This window comes from Eschrichtius robustus, chromosome 14 (assembly GCF_028021215.1).
Source record: "Eschrichtius robustus isolate mEscRob2 chromosome 14, mEscRob2.pri, whole genome shotgun sequence".
In the NCBI taxonomy this organism is placed as follows: Eukaryota; Metazoa; Chordata; class Mammalia; order Artiodactyla; family Eschrichtiidae; genus Eschrichtius; species Eschrichtius robustus.
Window position 1 is genome coordinate 10,781,194 of NC_090837.1, and position 15,712 is coordinate 10,796,905.

General features: G+C 41.8%; 1 protein-coding gene across 1 annotated transcript in view; it reads right to left on the minus strand.

Moving 5' to 3' along the window:
* Positions 1 to 15,712, minus strand: part of SRRM4 (serine/arginine repetitive matrix 4) — a 163,521-nt gene that overhangs the window by 37,570 nt on the left and 110,239 nt on the right. The window contains exons 2-3 of the mRNA XM_068563593.1: positions 10,809 to 10,955; positions 1,151 to 1,237 (exon numbers count right to left, since the gene is read on the minus strand). Coding sequence (XP_068419694.1) covers positions 1,151 to 1,237; positions 10,809 to 10,955 — 234 coding nt within the window. The remainder of the gene's footprint in view (positions 1 to 1,150; positions 1,238 to 10,808; positions 10,956 to 15,712) is intronic.

Genomic DNA, 15,712 nt, shown 5'->3' on the forward strand with positions numbered 1-15,712 from the left:
TGGGCCTAGCCCCTTAGAACTAGGTGAAAGGGGTGTGGAGGGAACAGGGCCCCGGAAAACCTGGAGTTAGGGCCTGAGTCATCCAGACTCTGCTCTCTGCTGCCCCCTGCAGGCTTCTTCAAATACTGCCTCCAAGGTTTGCTGGGATTTTTAACTCGCCCCTCTAAGGAACATCTCTCTGATCACCCCTTGGGGTGTGGAACACTGAACCTGCTTTTAGTCTAGGGATTGACAGCCTAGAAGAAAATCTGACAATGTTTTTAAATACAAAAAAATTAAAAGGTATTGTACATAGAAAAACCTCACAGGGTTCAAAAGAGTCAATAGCTGGCCAAAAATATAAAGTCCATTATCCTTGGCATTTGTGTGTGGTGGAAGCAACTGAGGAGCCCGGAATCAAGTGTCTGTAGGTTCTGTCACCTCCTCTCTGAGACTTTATTTTCTCATCTCTAAAATGGGGATAATAGCTATAAGAGAAACGAGTCATGGTGACTAGAGTTGACAATACTGTACTGCTAAGAGATTAGCTCTTAAAAGATCTCATCACAAGAAAAACCATTGTAACTATATGAGGTGATGGATAGGTTAACCACACTTACTGTGGTAATCATTTAGCAATACAAACATATGTCAAATCATGACGCTGTAACCTTGGACTAATACAATGTTATAGGTCAATTACATCTCAGTAAAACTGGGAAATTTTTTTTAATAAAAATAAAATGGGGATAATAATGCCTGCCTGCTAGATCGTGGTCAAGCGTAAAAGGGATCATGGAGATCACAGTGCTTGGTACAGCCGTTCACATACGTGAGGTCTCCAAAAATAAATAAATAAGTAAATATGCATGGTCATGACTATGCTTCAGACTAGTCATTTACTATGTGCCAGACACTGTGACAGCTGCTTGCACATCCATTTTATCACCTAATTCTCATAAAACCCCAAGAGGCAGGTATTTCCACCATTTTACAGAAGTGGAAACAGGCTCAGAGAGGTGAAGTGACTTGCCCAAGGTCACACAGCTAGTTAAGAGGCATAGAGGGGATCTGAATCCCAGGGGAGTCACTGTCTGACTCCAAAGCCCTTATTACCCCTCTTTTGTCCATTCCCCCATCTTCAGTGTTCCATGTCCCTTGGGGCCCTCACCTCCTTCTCTTCTTCCGGGTAGCTTTCTTCTTTTTCTTCTTCCCCCTGGAGGAACGGGGTGGCGTCAAGTCTTTGCCTTGGGAGGCACTGAGGGGAAAACAGAACTGGGCATTAGAGGACACAGGGTTCCCCAAACCCCCAATCAGGGCTGTTGCTGCTGGGAAAGGATCCAGTTCCTTGGAGGGTGAAGGACCCATAGTGAATACTTAATTACCACCTCATGGCTGATTTGGTTACACTTCAGATTAAATGCCTCAAATAAGGAGTTAATGCTGACCTAATGTGACAGATGCTGTACGTTACCCAAACATCAATTGATTAGTTAAATCAGAGTTATAGAGGTTAACTGCTCCTTAATAGATTTATTATTGAATTTGCAAATGGCTCACCTTGGTAAATAAATCAGTTTTTAAATAATTAATCGGCAGTTCAGCACCCTCTCTCCCCAATACATCATGTCTGTAGTTCCTGCTGGAAATTAAATAGGAGGCAGAAGGTAGGTTAAGTAGCAGCTGATTATTAAAAGTATATTTGCCAAGGTCTAATGTAACAAGATACATTTCTTACATCGCTTCAAGGAACCTCAAAATCCTCCACTTTTCAGGAATAATTATTTGCTGTTCAATTAAATTCAAATGCTCAGGCTGCAGTTAAATGAAGTCAAGTTATCTCCTTTTATAATTGGGGCAGGCTCCAGGGATTTTTTTTAAAGCACTATCCCATGGCAAAAAGATATGGTTGTGGATGAAAAACTGCTTGGGAATTGAAACATGCCAACCCAGCTGAACCTCTTTGGGAAAAATAGATTTTTAATAAAATGTTATTGTCATTATTAGTAACAACACAGCTACTGTTTATTCACTTATTATGCACCAAATGTTTTAAATACTTTGATGCTCACAAAAGCACTTTGAGGGTGTTATTTTTTTTTTTTAACATCTTTATTGGAGTATAATTGCTTTAAAATGGTGTGTTAGTTTCTGCTCTACAACAAAGTGAATCAGCTATACATATACATATATCCCCATATCTCCTCCCTCTTGCATCTCCCTCCCACCCTCCCTATCCCACCCCTCTAGGTGGTCACAGAGCACCAAGCTGATCTCCCTGTGCCATGCGGCTGCTTCCCACCAGCTATCGATTTTACATTTGGTAGTGTATATATGTCCATGCCACTCTCTCACTTCGTCCCAGCCAACCCCTCCCCCTCCCCGTGTCCTCAAGTCCATTCTCTACATCTGCGTCATTAGTCCTGTCCTGGCCCTAGGTTCTTCAGAACCATGTTTTTTTTTTTTTTAGATTCTATATATATGTGTTAGCATACGGCATTTGTTTTTGTCTTTTTGACTTACTTCACTCTGTATGACAGGCTCTAAGTCCATCCACCTCACTACAAATAACTCAATTTCGTTTCTTTTTATGGCTGAGTCATTTTCCATTGTATATATGTGCCACATCTTCTTTATCCATTCATCTGTCGATGGACACTTAGGTTGCTTCCATGTCCTGGCTATTGTAAATAGAGCTGCAATGAATATTGTGGTACATGACTCTTTTTGAGTTATGGTTTTCTCAGGGTATATGCCCAGTAGTGGGATTGCTGGGTCATATGGTAGTTCTATTTTTAGTTTTTGAAGGAACCTCCATACTGTTCTCCATAGTGGCTGTATCAATTTACATTCCCACCAACAGTGCAAGAGGGTTCCCTTTTCTCCACACCCTCTCCAGCATTTGTTGTTTGTAGATTTTCTGATGATGCCCATTCTGACCGGTATGAGGTGTTACCTCATTGTAGTTTTGATTTGCATTTCTCTAATAATTAGTGATGTTGAGCGGCTTTTCATGTGCCTCTTGGCCATCTGTATGTCTTCTTTGGAGAAATGTCTATTTAGGTCTTCTGCCCATTTTTTGATTGGGTTGTTTGTTTCTTTAATATTGAGCTGCATGAGCTGTTTATATATTTTGGAGGTTAATCCTTTGTCCATTGAGTCGTTTGAAAATATTTTCTCCCATTCTGAGGGTTGTCTTTTCATCTTGTTTATAGTTTCCTTTGCTGTGCAAAAGCTTTAAAGATTCATTAGGTGCCATTTGTTTATTTTTGTTTTTATTTCCATTACTCGAGGAGGTGGGTCAGAAGAGATCTTGCTGTGATTTATGTCAGAGTGTTCTGCCTATATTTTCCCCTAAGAGTTTTATAGTGTCTGGCCTTACATTTAAGTCTTTAATTCATTTTGAGTTTATTTTTGTGTATGGTGTTAGGGAGTGTTCTAATTTCATTCTTTTACGTGTAGCTGCCCAGTTTTCCCAGCACCACTTACTGAAGAGGTTATCTTTTCTCCATTGTATATTCTTGCCTCCTTTATCAAAAATAAGGTGACCATATGTGCATGGGTTTATCTCTGGGCTTTCTATCCTGTTCCATTGATCTATATTTCTGTTTTTGTGCCAGTACCATACTGTCTTTGATGACTGTAACTTTGTAGTATAGTCTGAAGTCCGGGAGCCTGATTTCTCCAGCTCTGTTTTTCTTTCTCAAGATTGCTTTGGCTATTTGGGGCCTTTTGTGTTTCTATACGAATTGTGAAATTTTTTGTTCTAGTTCTGTGAAAAATGCCATTGGTAGTTTGATAGGGATTGCATAGAATCTGTAGATTGCTTTGGGTAGTACAGTCATTTTCACAATGTTGATTCTTCCAATCCAAGAACATGGTATATCTCTCCATCTGTTGGTATCATCTTTAGTTTCTTTCATCAGTGTCTTATAGTTTTCTGCATATACGTAGGTCTTTTGTCTCCTCACGTAGGTTTATTCCTAGGTATTTTACTCTTTTTGTTGCAATGGTAAATGGGAGTGTTTCCTTAAGTTCTCTTTCAGATTTTCCATCATTAGTGTATAGGAATGCAAGAGATTTCTGTGCATTAATTTTGTATCCTGCTACTCTACCAAATTCATTGGTTAGCTCTAGGAGTTTTCTGGTGGCATCTTTAGGATTCTCTACGTATAGCATCATGTCATCTGCAAACAGTGACAGCTTTACTTCTTCTTTTCTGATTTGGATTTCTTTTATTTCTTTTTCTACTCTGATTGCTGTGGCTAAAACTCCCAAAACTATGTTGAATAATAGTGGTGAGAGTGGACAACCTTGTCTTGCTCCTGATCTTAGAGGAAATGGTTTCAGTTTTTCACCATTGGGAATGATGTTGGTTGTGGGTTTGTCATATATGGCCTTTATTATATTGAGGTAAGTTCCCTCTATGCCTATTTTCTGGAGGGTTTTATCATAAGTGGGTGTTGAATTTTGTCAAAAGATTTTTCTGTTTCTATTGAGATGATCATATGGTTCTTCTCCTTCAGTTTGTTAATATGGCTTATCACACTGATTGATTTGCGTAGATTGAAGAATCCTTGCATTCCTGGGATAAACCCCACTTGATGATGGTGTATGATCCTTTTCATGTGCTGTTGGATTCTGTTTGCTAGTATTTTGTTGAGGATTTTTGCATCTATGTTCATCAGTGATATTGGCCTGTAGTTTTCTTTCTTTGTGACATCTTTGTCTGGTTTTGGTATCAGGGTGATGGTGGCCTCGGAGAATGAGTTTGGGAGTGTTCCTCCCTCTGCTATATTTTGGAAGAGTTTGAGAAGGATAGGTGTTAGCTCTTCTCTAAATGTTTGATAGAATTTGCCTGTGAAGTCATCTGGTCCTGGACTTTTGTTTGTTGGAAGATTTTTAATCCCAGTTTCAATTTCAGTGCTTGTGATCGGTCTGTTTATATTTTCTATTTCTTCCTGGTTCAGTCTCGGAAGGTTGTGCTTTTCCAAGAATTTGTCCATTTCCTCTTTTCTAAGAATTTGTCCCGGTTGTCCATTTTATTGGCATATCGTTGCCTGTAGTAATCTCTCATGATCCTTTGTATTTCTGCAGTGTCAGTTGTTACTTCTCCTTTTTCATTTCTAATTCTGTTGATTTGAGTCTTCTCTCTTTCTGTCTTGATGAGTCTGGCTAATGGTTTATTAATTTTGTTTATCTTCTCAAAGAACCAGCTTTTAGTTTTATTGCTCTTTGCTACCATTCCTTCATTTTTTTTTCGTTTATTTCTGATCTGATCTTTATGATTTCTTTCCTTCTGCTAACTTTGGGGTTTTTTTGTTCTTCTTTCTCTAATTGTTTTAGGTGTAAGGTTAGGTTGTTTATTTGAGATGTTTCTTGTTTCTTGAGGTAGGATTGTATTGCTATAAACTTCCCTCTTATTACTGCTTTTGCTGCATCCCATAGGTTTTGGGTTGTTGTGTTTTCATTGTCATTTGTTTCTAGGTATTTTTTTATTTCCTCTTTGATTTCTTCAGTGATCTCTTGGTTATGAAGTAGTGTACTGTTTAGCCTCCACGTGTTTGTATTTTTTTACAGATTTTTTTCCTGTAATTGATATCTAGTCTCATAGCATTGTGGTCAGAAAAGATACTTGATATGATTTCAATTTTCTTAAATTTACCAAGGCTTGATTCGTGACCCAAGATATGATCTATCCTGGAGAATGTTCCATGAGCATTTGAGAAGAAAATGTATTCCGTTGTTTTTGGATGGAATGTCTTATAAATATCAATTAAGTCCATCTTGTTTAATGTATCATTTAAAACTTGTGTTTCCTTATTTATTTTCATTTTGGATGATCTGTCCATTGGTGAAAGTGGGGTGTTAAAGTCCCCTACTATGATTGTGTTACTGTCAGTTTCCCCTTTTATGGCTGTATGTATTGAGGTGTTCCTCTGTTGGGTGCATAAATATTTACAATTGTTATATCTTCTTCTTGGATTGATCCCTTGATCATTATGTAGTGTCCTTCTTTGTCTTTTGTAATAATCTTTATTTTAAAGTCTATTTTGTCTGATATGCGATTGCTACTCCAGCTTTCTTTTGATTTCCATTTGCATGGAATATCTTTCTCCATCCCCTCACTTTCAGTCTGTATGTGTCCCTAGGTCTGAAGTGGGTCTCTTGTAGACAGCATATATATGGGTCTTGTTTTTGTATCCATTCAGCCAGTCTATGTCTTTTGGTGGGAGCATTTAATCCATTTACATTTAAGGTAATTATCGATATGTATGTTCCTATTCCCATTTTCTTAACTGTTTTGGGTTTGTTATTAAAGGCCTTTTCCTTCTCTTGTGTTTCCTGCCTAGAGAAATTCCTTTAGCATTTGCTGAAAAGCTGGTTTGGTGGTGCTGAATTCTCTTAGCTTTTGCTTGTCTGTAAAGGTTTTAAGTTCTCCGTCGGATCTGAATGAGATCCTTGCTGGGTAGAGTAATCTTGGTTGTAGGTTTTTCCCTTTCACCACTTTAAATATGTTTTGCCACTCCTTTCTGGCTTGCAGCGTTTCCGCTGAAAGATCAGCTGTTAACCTTATGGGGATTCCCTTGTGTGTCATTTGTTGCTTTTCCCTTGCTGCTTTTAATATTTTTTCTTTGTATTTAATTTTTGATAGTTTGATTAATATGTGTCTTGGCATGCTTCTCCTTGGATTTATCCTGTATGGGACTCTCTGTGCTTCCTGGACTTGATTATTTCCTTTCCCATATTAGGGAAGTTTTCAACTATAATCTCTTCAAATATTTTCTCAGTCTGTTTCTTTCTCTCGTCTTCTTCTGGGACCCGTATAATTCGAATGTTGGTGTGTTTAATATTGTCTCAGAGGTCTCTAAGACTGTCCTCAATTCTTTTTTTCTTTATTCTGCTCTGTGGTAGTTATTTCCACTATTTTGTCTTCCAGGTCACTTATCCGTTCTTCTGCTTCAGTTATTCTGCTATTGATTACTTCTAGAGAATTTTTAATTTCATTTATTGTGTTGTTCATCATTGTTTGTTTGCTCTTTAGTTCTCCTAGGTCCTTGTTAAACGTTTCCTGTATTTTCTCCATTCTATTTCCAAGATTTTGGATCATCTTTACTATCATTACTCTGAATTCTTTTTCAGGTAGACTGCTTATTTCCTCTTCATTTGTTTGGTCTGGTGGGTTTTCACCTTGCTCCTTCATCTGCTGTGTGTTTTTCTGTCTTCTCATTTTGCTTAACTTACTGTGTTTGGGGTCTCCTTTTCACAGCCTGGAGGTTCATAGTTCCCGTTGTTTTTGGTGTCTGCCTCCAGTGGGTGAGGTTGGTTCAGTGGGTTGTGTAGGCTTCCTGGTGGAGGGGACTGCTGCCTGTGCTCTGGTGGATAAGGCTGGATCTTGTCTTTCTGGTGGGTAGGACTGCGTCCAGTGGTGTGTTTTGGGGTGTTTGTGACCTTAGTATGATTTTAGGCAGCCTCTCTGCTAATGGGTGGGGTTGCGTTCCTGTCTTGCTAGTTGTTTGGCATAGGGTGTCCAGCACTGTAGTTTGCTGGTTGTTGAGTGGAGCTGGGTCTTAGCGTTGAGATGGAGATCTCTGGGAGAGCTTTCGCTGTTTGATATTACGTGGAGCCGGGAGGTCTCTGGTGGACCAATGTCCTGAACTCAGCTCTCCCACCTCAGAGGCACAGGCCTGACACCCGGCCGGAGCACCAAGACCCTGTCAGCCACACAGCAGCAGCTCTGTCCCTCACTGCGCCTCCTGGGTCGTGGCCTGTCGGCTGCTGCTGAGCCCGTCTCCTGCTTCTACCTGTGGTAACCCCACAGGAGCAAGGGCAAGTAGACAGTCTCAAGAGGGTCTGCTGCTGAATGGTGGCCAGCCTCGTTCTCGTCCCTCAGCCCGGCAGCAATCCAGCAGCTGCAGTCGGGTCTCCTTTCTAACAAATCCTAAAGGGGTATTCAGATGACACCTTGTAGAACTTTCTGGGGATCAGGGTCAAAGAGCCTGTCAACATAGTGGCGACTGCTAGCTGTTACTTCCGAAAGGACGCTCATGCAGACTGGGGTCTCCGACAGGCACGCCATCTTGGTGTTATGATTTTTACTGTCTCATTCTACAGGCGAAGAAAACCAGGCTCAAGAGAGTTGAATTGCCTTGCTCACGGCTGCACAGTAAGGAAGTATCCGAGTTGGAATTTGAATCAAGGCCTGTGTGATTCCTAGCCTGAGAGCTTTCCCACAAAACCAGCTGCCTTTTCACACTTGTTTGTGTGGCTGATCTTTTGGAAGTTACTCAACTCTTTACAAAACATCATAAAATGCTGCCATAATTAATTCCATTCTAAGAATCCGGTATTTACAGTTAGTAGAAAAAAACGATACAGTGATTAGAATATATGTTAAGGTCTCCGCATTGTCAGCCAATAAAAATCATATAGCCATATCTAGAACAGTTTCAAGAGAGTCACTTTTAGCAGGTTAAAAATAAAAATCATAGGGATTAAGTACCTAGCTACTTAACTACACTTACATGTTATATAAAGCACAAAACACAGCACACATATCCAGGAAGCAAACAGGCCTCTTGTGTAAGCACGGTAGGCCACTTCCAAATTTTTCCTTCAACGAGGGCTTGACACAGAGTAAGAACCTAATAAACATTTGTTGAGTGACCAAATGAGGGATGAATGGATGAAATAATTTAGACACTTGTTAAATCACCTTGTTTCATATAAACACTTCCCAGTGTAACAGCTGCCAGGAATTTGAGAAAAACTGAAAACATTTAAGGCATAAATGCTTAAGGAGAAAGAAAAGACCTTTTAAAAATGTGTCTTATAAAATAGAGAAAGATTTTATTGTTTCTGTCAATTACTGTCACTTCATTCTCATACCCCAGGGTCTCAGGGGAGCAAGGTTTGGGAACCACTATCCTAAACTCAGATTTAAGTGATGAGATAAAACCCAAAAGCCCTACAGAGAAAGACAAATATCATATGATATCATTTATTTGTGGACTCTAAAAAAATGATACAAATGAACTTACTTACAAAACAGAAATAGACTCACAAATATAGAAAACAAACTTATGGAGGGGGGTGGGAGGGGGGAGATAAATGGGGAGCTTGGGATTAACATATACACACTATATATAAAATAGGTAAACAACAGGGACCTACTGTACAGCACAGGGAACTAGATTCAATATCTTGTAAAAACCTATAATGGAAAAGAATCCGAAAAAGAATATATATATATATCTGAATCATTTTACTGTACACTTGAAACTAAAACAACTTTGCAAATTAACTATATGTCAAAAAAAAATACTGTTAGGAAAAAAAAAAGCCCTTGAATCTGGATGGATTTGATGTCTGTGAGGGGGGTAATTAACCCCCTCCCTAAATCCCAGATGCCTTTCCTCTACCTCTTTATTTTCCATGCACCAGTCTCCCAGGTGTGCCCTTGCACACAGTGGGGCGGTAGGGCCAGAATAGTGGTTAAGTGCACCACAGTGACATAAGGGGCGGTTAAACATGCAGCAGTTAAGTATGCAGCAGTCACATATACAGTGGTCCACTACACAGTGGTCAGATACGTGGAGGGAAAGTATGCAGCCGTAAAGAATGCTGGCTCCAGAAACGGACACACTTGGATTTGAACTACTGCTCTATTACTTCCTAGCTGGGCGGCCTCTATGAGTATCATTTTCATCATCTGTAAGATGGGTATAAAACATGAGACCTGTGTCCTAAGTTCGTTACCAGGAACGAGGGAGCTTACTCATGCGATGTGCCCTGGACCAGCACGGAGCAAGTTTACAGTAAATGTAGTGTCTATTATTATAATTATTATGATTTTGATTATCACTAGCAATAGGATTATCATCAATATTGTGGTTTTTACTCATGTCAGAGGGCAGGTCACAGATAGGGGAAGGGAGCAAGAGGCCTGGACACTGTACAATCAAGTGGACGACACAGCATCATTTTTAGATTATCATGTCCGGAACCTTCTCTTCCGGCTCCATGAGACCCCAACTAACATCTTAAGGTCCTCTTATATTCCAGGCTCACTGTCAGGATCTGTACACACCTGATCTGATTTAATCTTCACTTGACTTTGAGAATTAGATCTCAATATCCCCATTTTATAGTTGTGAAAACTGAGGCTCACACAAGAAAACAAACTTGCCCAAGGTCACTCAGTTAGTAAGTGATGGTGTGCAGGTTTGAACGCAAGCCCCTACAACACACTAAGTCTCCTTTGGCTGTCTAGGAGTCAATGATTTGAAAGTATGGAAATTCCCTTCCCCTCCCCTTCTCTCTCCATCTCTTGCAGCCTCTTATGGAAACAACTTTATTTTTTTTCTGTTTCCTGGGGATAATCCTCCGGAACTGATGTTGAACTTCACTTCTTCAAGCTGATAGGACTTAACTGTTTCTCCCTCATTGAAATCACGGCCTAACTAACTAAAGCCTGTAGCCAGCCTGGGTAGAGGGCAGCCTGGGTGGAAGAGCAGACTTCGGCCATGAGAGCTGCTCTGGCTTCCTAAGCCACTGCCTCAGGATTCAGGCTCTTAACTAGAGACTCCTGTTCATAAGCCTCAGGGGTCTATGTGTCCTCTGAAATGGTACACAGAATTTGGGGAGTATTCTCGGCATCCATAGCTTCCATCTAATTCTCAGATGGGTTTTGATCTGATTTAAGGATCTCAAAGAGGAACCTGTAAAAGCGAGAGGGGAAGAGTTGTCAGAGAGACAAACTTCATTTCTCCATCCTCAAGTTGAACTTCCCTGTTAGATTGAAGAGGGGAGCGGGGGCAGGGTCTCACCTGTGTGCTCTGGCAGGACTGGCCTCCCGGCAGGCTTTGCCTCTCTCCCAGCTGTTGGAGCCCAAGACCTCAGTGGCCAGAGGCTGGCTCAGCTTTTCCGAGGGTCCATCCTGAGCTGGGACCATGGGGCTGCTCTGGGGTTCTGTCCTATAGGGGAGGAAATAAGGAGGCAAAAGTGTTAGGATATGACAGAGATTCTTAATGTTCATCAAACATTCATAGATGTCAGAATATTTCCAACCTCCCTCGGAGTAAAGTTGGGGCCATAATATCATCAAGGGTCAATGGTCTCTGAATGGGAGTGACATGTATTGTTTCCAGTTTGAGGCAGTAAGATCTGTGTGTCATCTCCAGCTCTCTCTCCCTCTGTCACAGTGACTTTGGAGGCCACACATTCCAAAAGGTGAAGCTACTTGATGGAGGAGAGATGCCTGGACCACATCAGACTTTGCGTGACAGAAATAAGCCTTAGTTAGGTTAAGCCACTGAGGTTTAGGGATTTATTTGTTACTGCGGCATAGCCTAGCCTAACCTGATTGAATCACAGGGAGAGGCTGGAAACCAGCATTTTACTTCCTTCCTCAAGACTTAATTGGAGGCCAAAGCAGTATAGGATTAGTTCAAACTCTCCTTTGCCGTTTCTATCCCACTTTTCTGCCTTATCTGTGTATGACACAGAGACAGCTTCATTTAAACACTCTCTTCACGATTTAGTAACTCTAGGTCCTGGGATAAGTCCCTCAACCTCTCTGAGCTGCAGTTTCCTCAACTATAAAATAGGGAATAATATCAGTCCATATATTGTTGAGTTGTTGTGAAGATAAAATGAGATAATATAAGCAAACAGGAAGGCCTAAGAAATATCACTTCCCTTTCCCTTTACTTCTCTGTGAACCAAACCTCCCATTTGGTGTCCTTAGCAGGTGTGAGCTCACCTACTTGGGATGGCAGTTCCCATGAAGGCCTGAAGTTCTCTTCTCTGCCTCTGAGATGAGGTCCAAATAACACAGGGAAATTACCTGCGTCCCACCTCCTTCTCTGAGTCCCAGAGAGGGAAAGGAAGTTGCTTAGTTACTCAGTCTTTGAAGAAGCTGTCACTCAAGTCTCCTGGCTCCTGTCATTCAGAGTCAGGAGTCTGAGAGCCACAGGTGGATCTGGCACCATCCAGCGAGTATCCCTGCCTGCTCACCCTGCCTGCAAATCCCAGGTCAAGCACTGATCAAAGACATTAGCATTTCTCCTGCACCGAGCTCCTGCAGCCAGTGCATCAAGATCGGTTTTATGACTCAGGATGAATGCACTTGATAAGCCCCCTGCTCCTTAGGGCTGCCAGGAGCGCAGGCCAAGCCTGGTCAATATTGAAGGAAGGGCAGCAAAACACATCCTCCTCTGTCAGCCGCTTATCGGTGCATCTTTAGAAGCAGAGCTGGGAGATACTTCAAGCCCAGGAAGGATGGAGATTCTAGTCGGGTCTGCACAGCCCTCCTCACTGCCAACTCCATGCTACCAGAACCCCAGTTTTCCCTACACCTCCCTGCACCCCTTCTCCCACGATGAGGGTTCCATTTCCATGCCTGCGTTCCCTCCGGTCTATCTGTGTGGAATGCCGCCCTGGCTCTTTTCAGATAACTCAAAGCTTGCAGTTTCTGCCCAGCCTCCAGCAAGGTTTGCCTCTTCCCACACTTGTCCTAGCCAAGGCTAACCCAACATTCACTAACGCCTATTCCCTGAGTGTCTGCAGTGTGTCCAGGCCAGTTCTAAGTCCGGCGATGCAGTGAACAAGACACAGGTGTTCCCCGAGATCATGGAGTTTAGATTACAGATGGAAAAGCAGGTAATAAACACACAAGAAAGTAACAATATGGCTTATTTGTTGGTAATAAGTTATGGAGAGAATAAATCAGTGGAATGGGGCTAGGAAATGGGAGCGGGTGACTGCTATTTCGTATACAGTAATCAGGGAAGGCCTTTTTTAGGGAAGTAACAAGAGAGTGCAGACTTGAAGGATCAGAGACTAACTTTGCAGTTTGTGTTGGTTTTAAAATGTGTTCACAAATTCTTTGACACTCATACCATCAAAAGCTGAATCCTAGAAGATGTGGTATATATATGATGGAATACTACTCAGCCATAAAGAAGAACGAAATAGTGCCTTTTGCAGCAACATGGATAGACCTAGAGATTACCATACTAAGTGAAGTAAGTCAGACAGAGAAAGAGAAATATCATATGATACCACTTATATGTGGAATCTAAAAAAACCGATACAAATAAACTTATTTACAAAACAGAAATAGACTCACAGACATAGAAAACAAACTTACGGTTACCAAAGGGGAAAGCAGGGGGAGGGAAAAATTAGAGGAGTTTGGGATTCACAGATACACACTACTATACAGAAAACAGATAAACAGCAAGGACCTACTCTATGGCACAGTGAACTATACTCAATATTTTGTAATAACCTATTTGGGAAAATAATCTGAAAAAGAATATCTATATGTGTGTGTGTGTGTGTGTGTGTACACACACACACACACACACACACACATGATGGAATCACTTTGCTGTACACCTGAAACTAACACAATATTGTAAGTCAATTATACGTCAAAAAATAAATAAATTTTAAAAAGAGAAAAAAAAAAAAGCTGGAGCCTAATTTCCCCCCCTGTGAATACTGGATGGGCTAGTGACTCACTTTTAATGAACAGACTGAATTAAAAGTGATGATATGTGACTTCCAAGACTAGGTCATGAAGGCAACTTCTGCCTCTTCCTCTTGGATTGATCACTTTGAGGGAAGCTGGTCGCCATGTTGTGAGGACACTCAAGCAGCCCTGTGGAGACGCCCATGTGACAGAACTGAGGCCTCCTGCCAACAGCCAGCACTACCAGCCATGTGACTGAGCCACCCTGGAAGTGGGTCCTCCGGCCGCAGTCAAGCCTTCAGATAAGACAGCAGCTGTGGCTGACATCTGACCACCATCTCATGAGAGTGGTGAGTCAGTCGCCCAGCCAAACTCCTGACTCACAGAAACTGCAAAACATAACTGGTTATTGTTGTTTTAAGCCACAAAGATTTGGAGTATTTTGTTGCTCAGTAACATACAACTTCTACACAGGTATCTGCAATCAGTGGAAGTATGTTCTAGGCAGAAGGAATAGCAAGTTCAAAGACACTTGGCATATACAAGGAATAGCAAGCAGGGGTTAGAGTGATAAGAGGAGAGATCAGAGATGAGGTCTTTGATGGGACCTAGGAATCTGTATTCCTAAAAAGTTCCTTGGGGGCCTCTGATACTGTGCCAGGTTTAGCAGAGCCTGGAATACATAGGTCATGGAAGACTTTTGGGTCCCATGTGGCTGAGATGGGTGATGATGTGGTCTGGCTTACATTTCAGAAGGTTCACTCCACTGGCTTAGGACACTCAAAGGAAGGGAAGAAAGAGATGGGGAGACTATTGCAATGACTTAGTGATCAGTGAGTTTATCAATGGATGCGTATTGCCCAGCAGAGTCTTGAGTTGGACACACACACAAGAATGGAATTTTGGACTTTCTGGAGTATTACAGGAAACCAAGACACAAATATGTGCCTGAAGCAACCTTGCACCAGGCAGAAACTGAGTTGATGTGAGGAGTTTGGCAGTGAATAAATACATGACAAATAGTGCTGGCATCGGATGGAAGTTCTCAGTGACTTGTGCTAATAGAGGCGTGGGTTATCCCCAGTGCAGGGAAAGCTGTGGGATACTACTGCCAGGCACTGACGGACAAGGCTTAAGGCAGGGACAATGTCTCATCCATCGCTGCCAGCAGCAGCGTGGAGAATCAGGGATGGAAACCCTGACAATGGTTTGATGAGCAGAGAGGTATAATGGAGTTGCTGCAGCTTACAGCTTGACACTCCCTGTTGTGGTAGTTCTTTTATTTTTCCAATAGCACTGGCCTCCCCTTCCTGGTGTTGAGTACCTCACCTGGGATTATAACACGAACAAAAACAGAATTAATTCTACCAGGCTGACAGGGAGTGGGGAGGGAAAGATGAAAGGAATCCTTCCTGATGTAACATTTAAGATTTTTAAAATGTGACCTAATACTTTGCTTCTTAGCTTTTTTAAAACTGAAAGAGACCCAGGGATCACGTAGTCCAGGCTCTGCTAAACATGGCACAGTATCAGAGGCCCCTAAGGAACTTTTAAAAAATACAGATTCCTAGGTCCCATCATAGCCATAATAAATCAGAGTCTCCAAGGATGAAACGTGGGAACCTGCAACTTAAAGAAACATCCCAGGTAATTACACCTTCTATTAGGTCAAGAATAAATCCAAACTGATTATCGGGTTTAAAAGGCTCTGAATGATCTGGCCTCTGTCCCTCTAGACCCCATGTCCTACCCTTCTCCCCGTCCCTTACTCTGCTTTGGCCACATGGCCTTCTCGCTGTTCCTCAAATGGAACAGGGCGCTTACTCAGAGCCTTTGCTCTTTCTGTTCCCTCCACCTGGTATGCTGTTCCTCCTCCAGCTATCTGCATGGCCGGCTCCTTCTCTGCACTCAAATGTCACCTCCTCAGAGAAGCCCTCCCTCATCCCCTTATGTAATCGTGCTGCTCTCATCACCGGCCACCATCACAGTGGCCTGCTGTGCCTTCCCTCCGTCACAGTACTTGTTACTATTTGAAATGACCATTTTACATGTTTATTTGCTAACCGTTTGTCTTCTGGACTAGAATGTAAGCTTCCTGAGAGTGGGAACTAGTCTCTTCTCTCATCACCGAATCCCCAAGGATCTAGTGCCTGGCATAGACAGCATGCCTTCTTGCTCAGGAAACATTTGTTGAATGAATGAATTTACAAATCAATTCTGATGACCAATCTCATGTGAGAACCACAGGTCAGA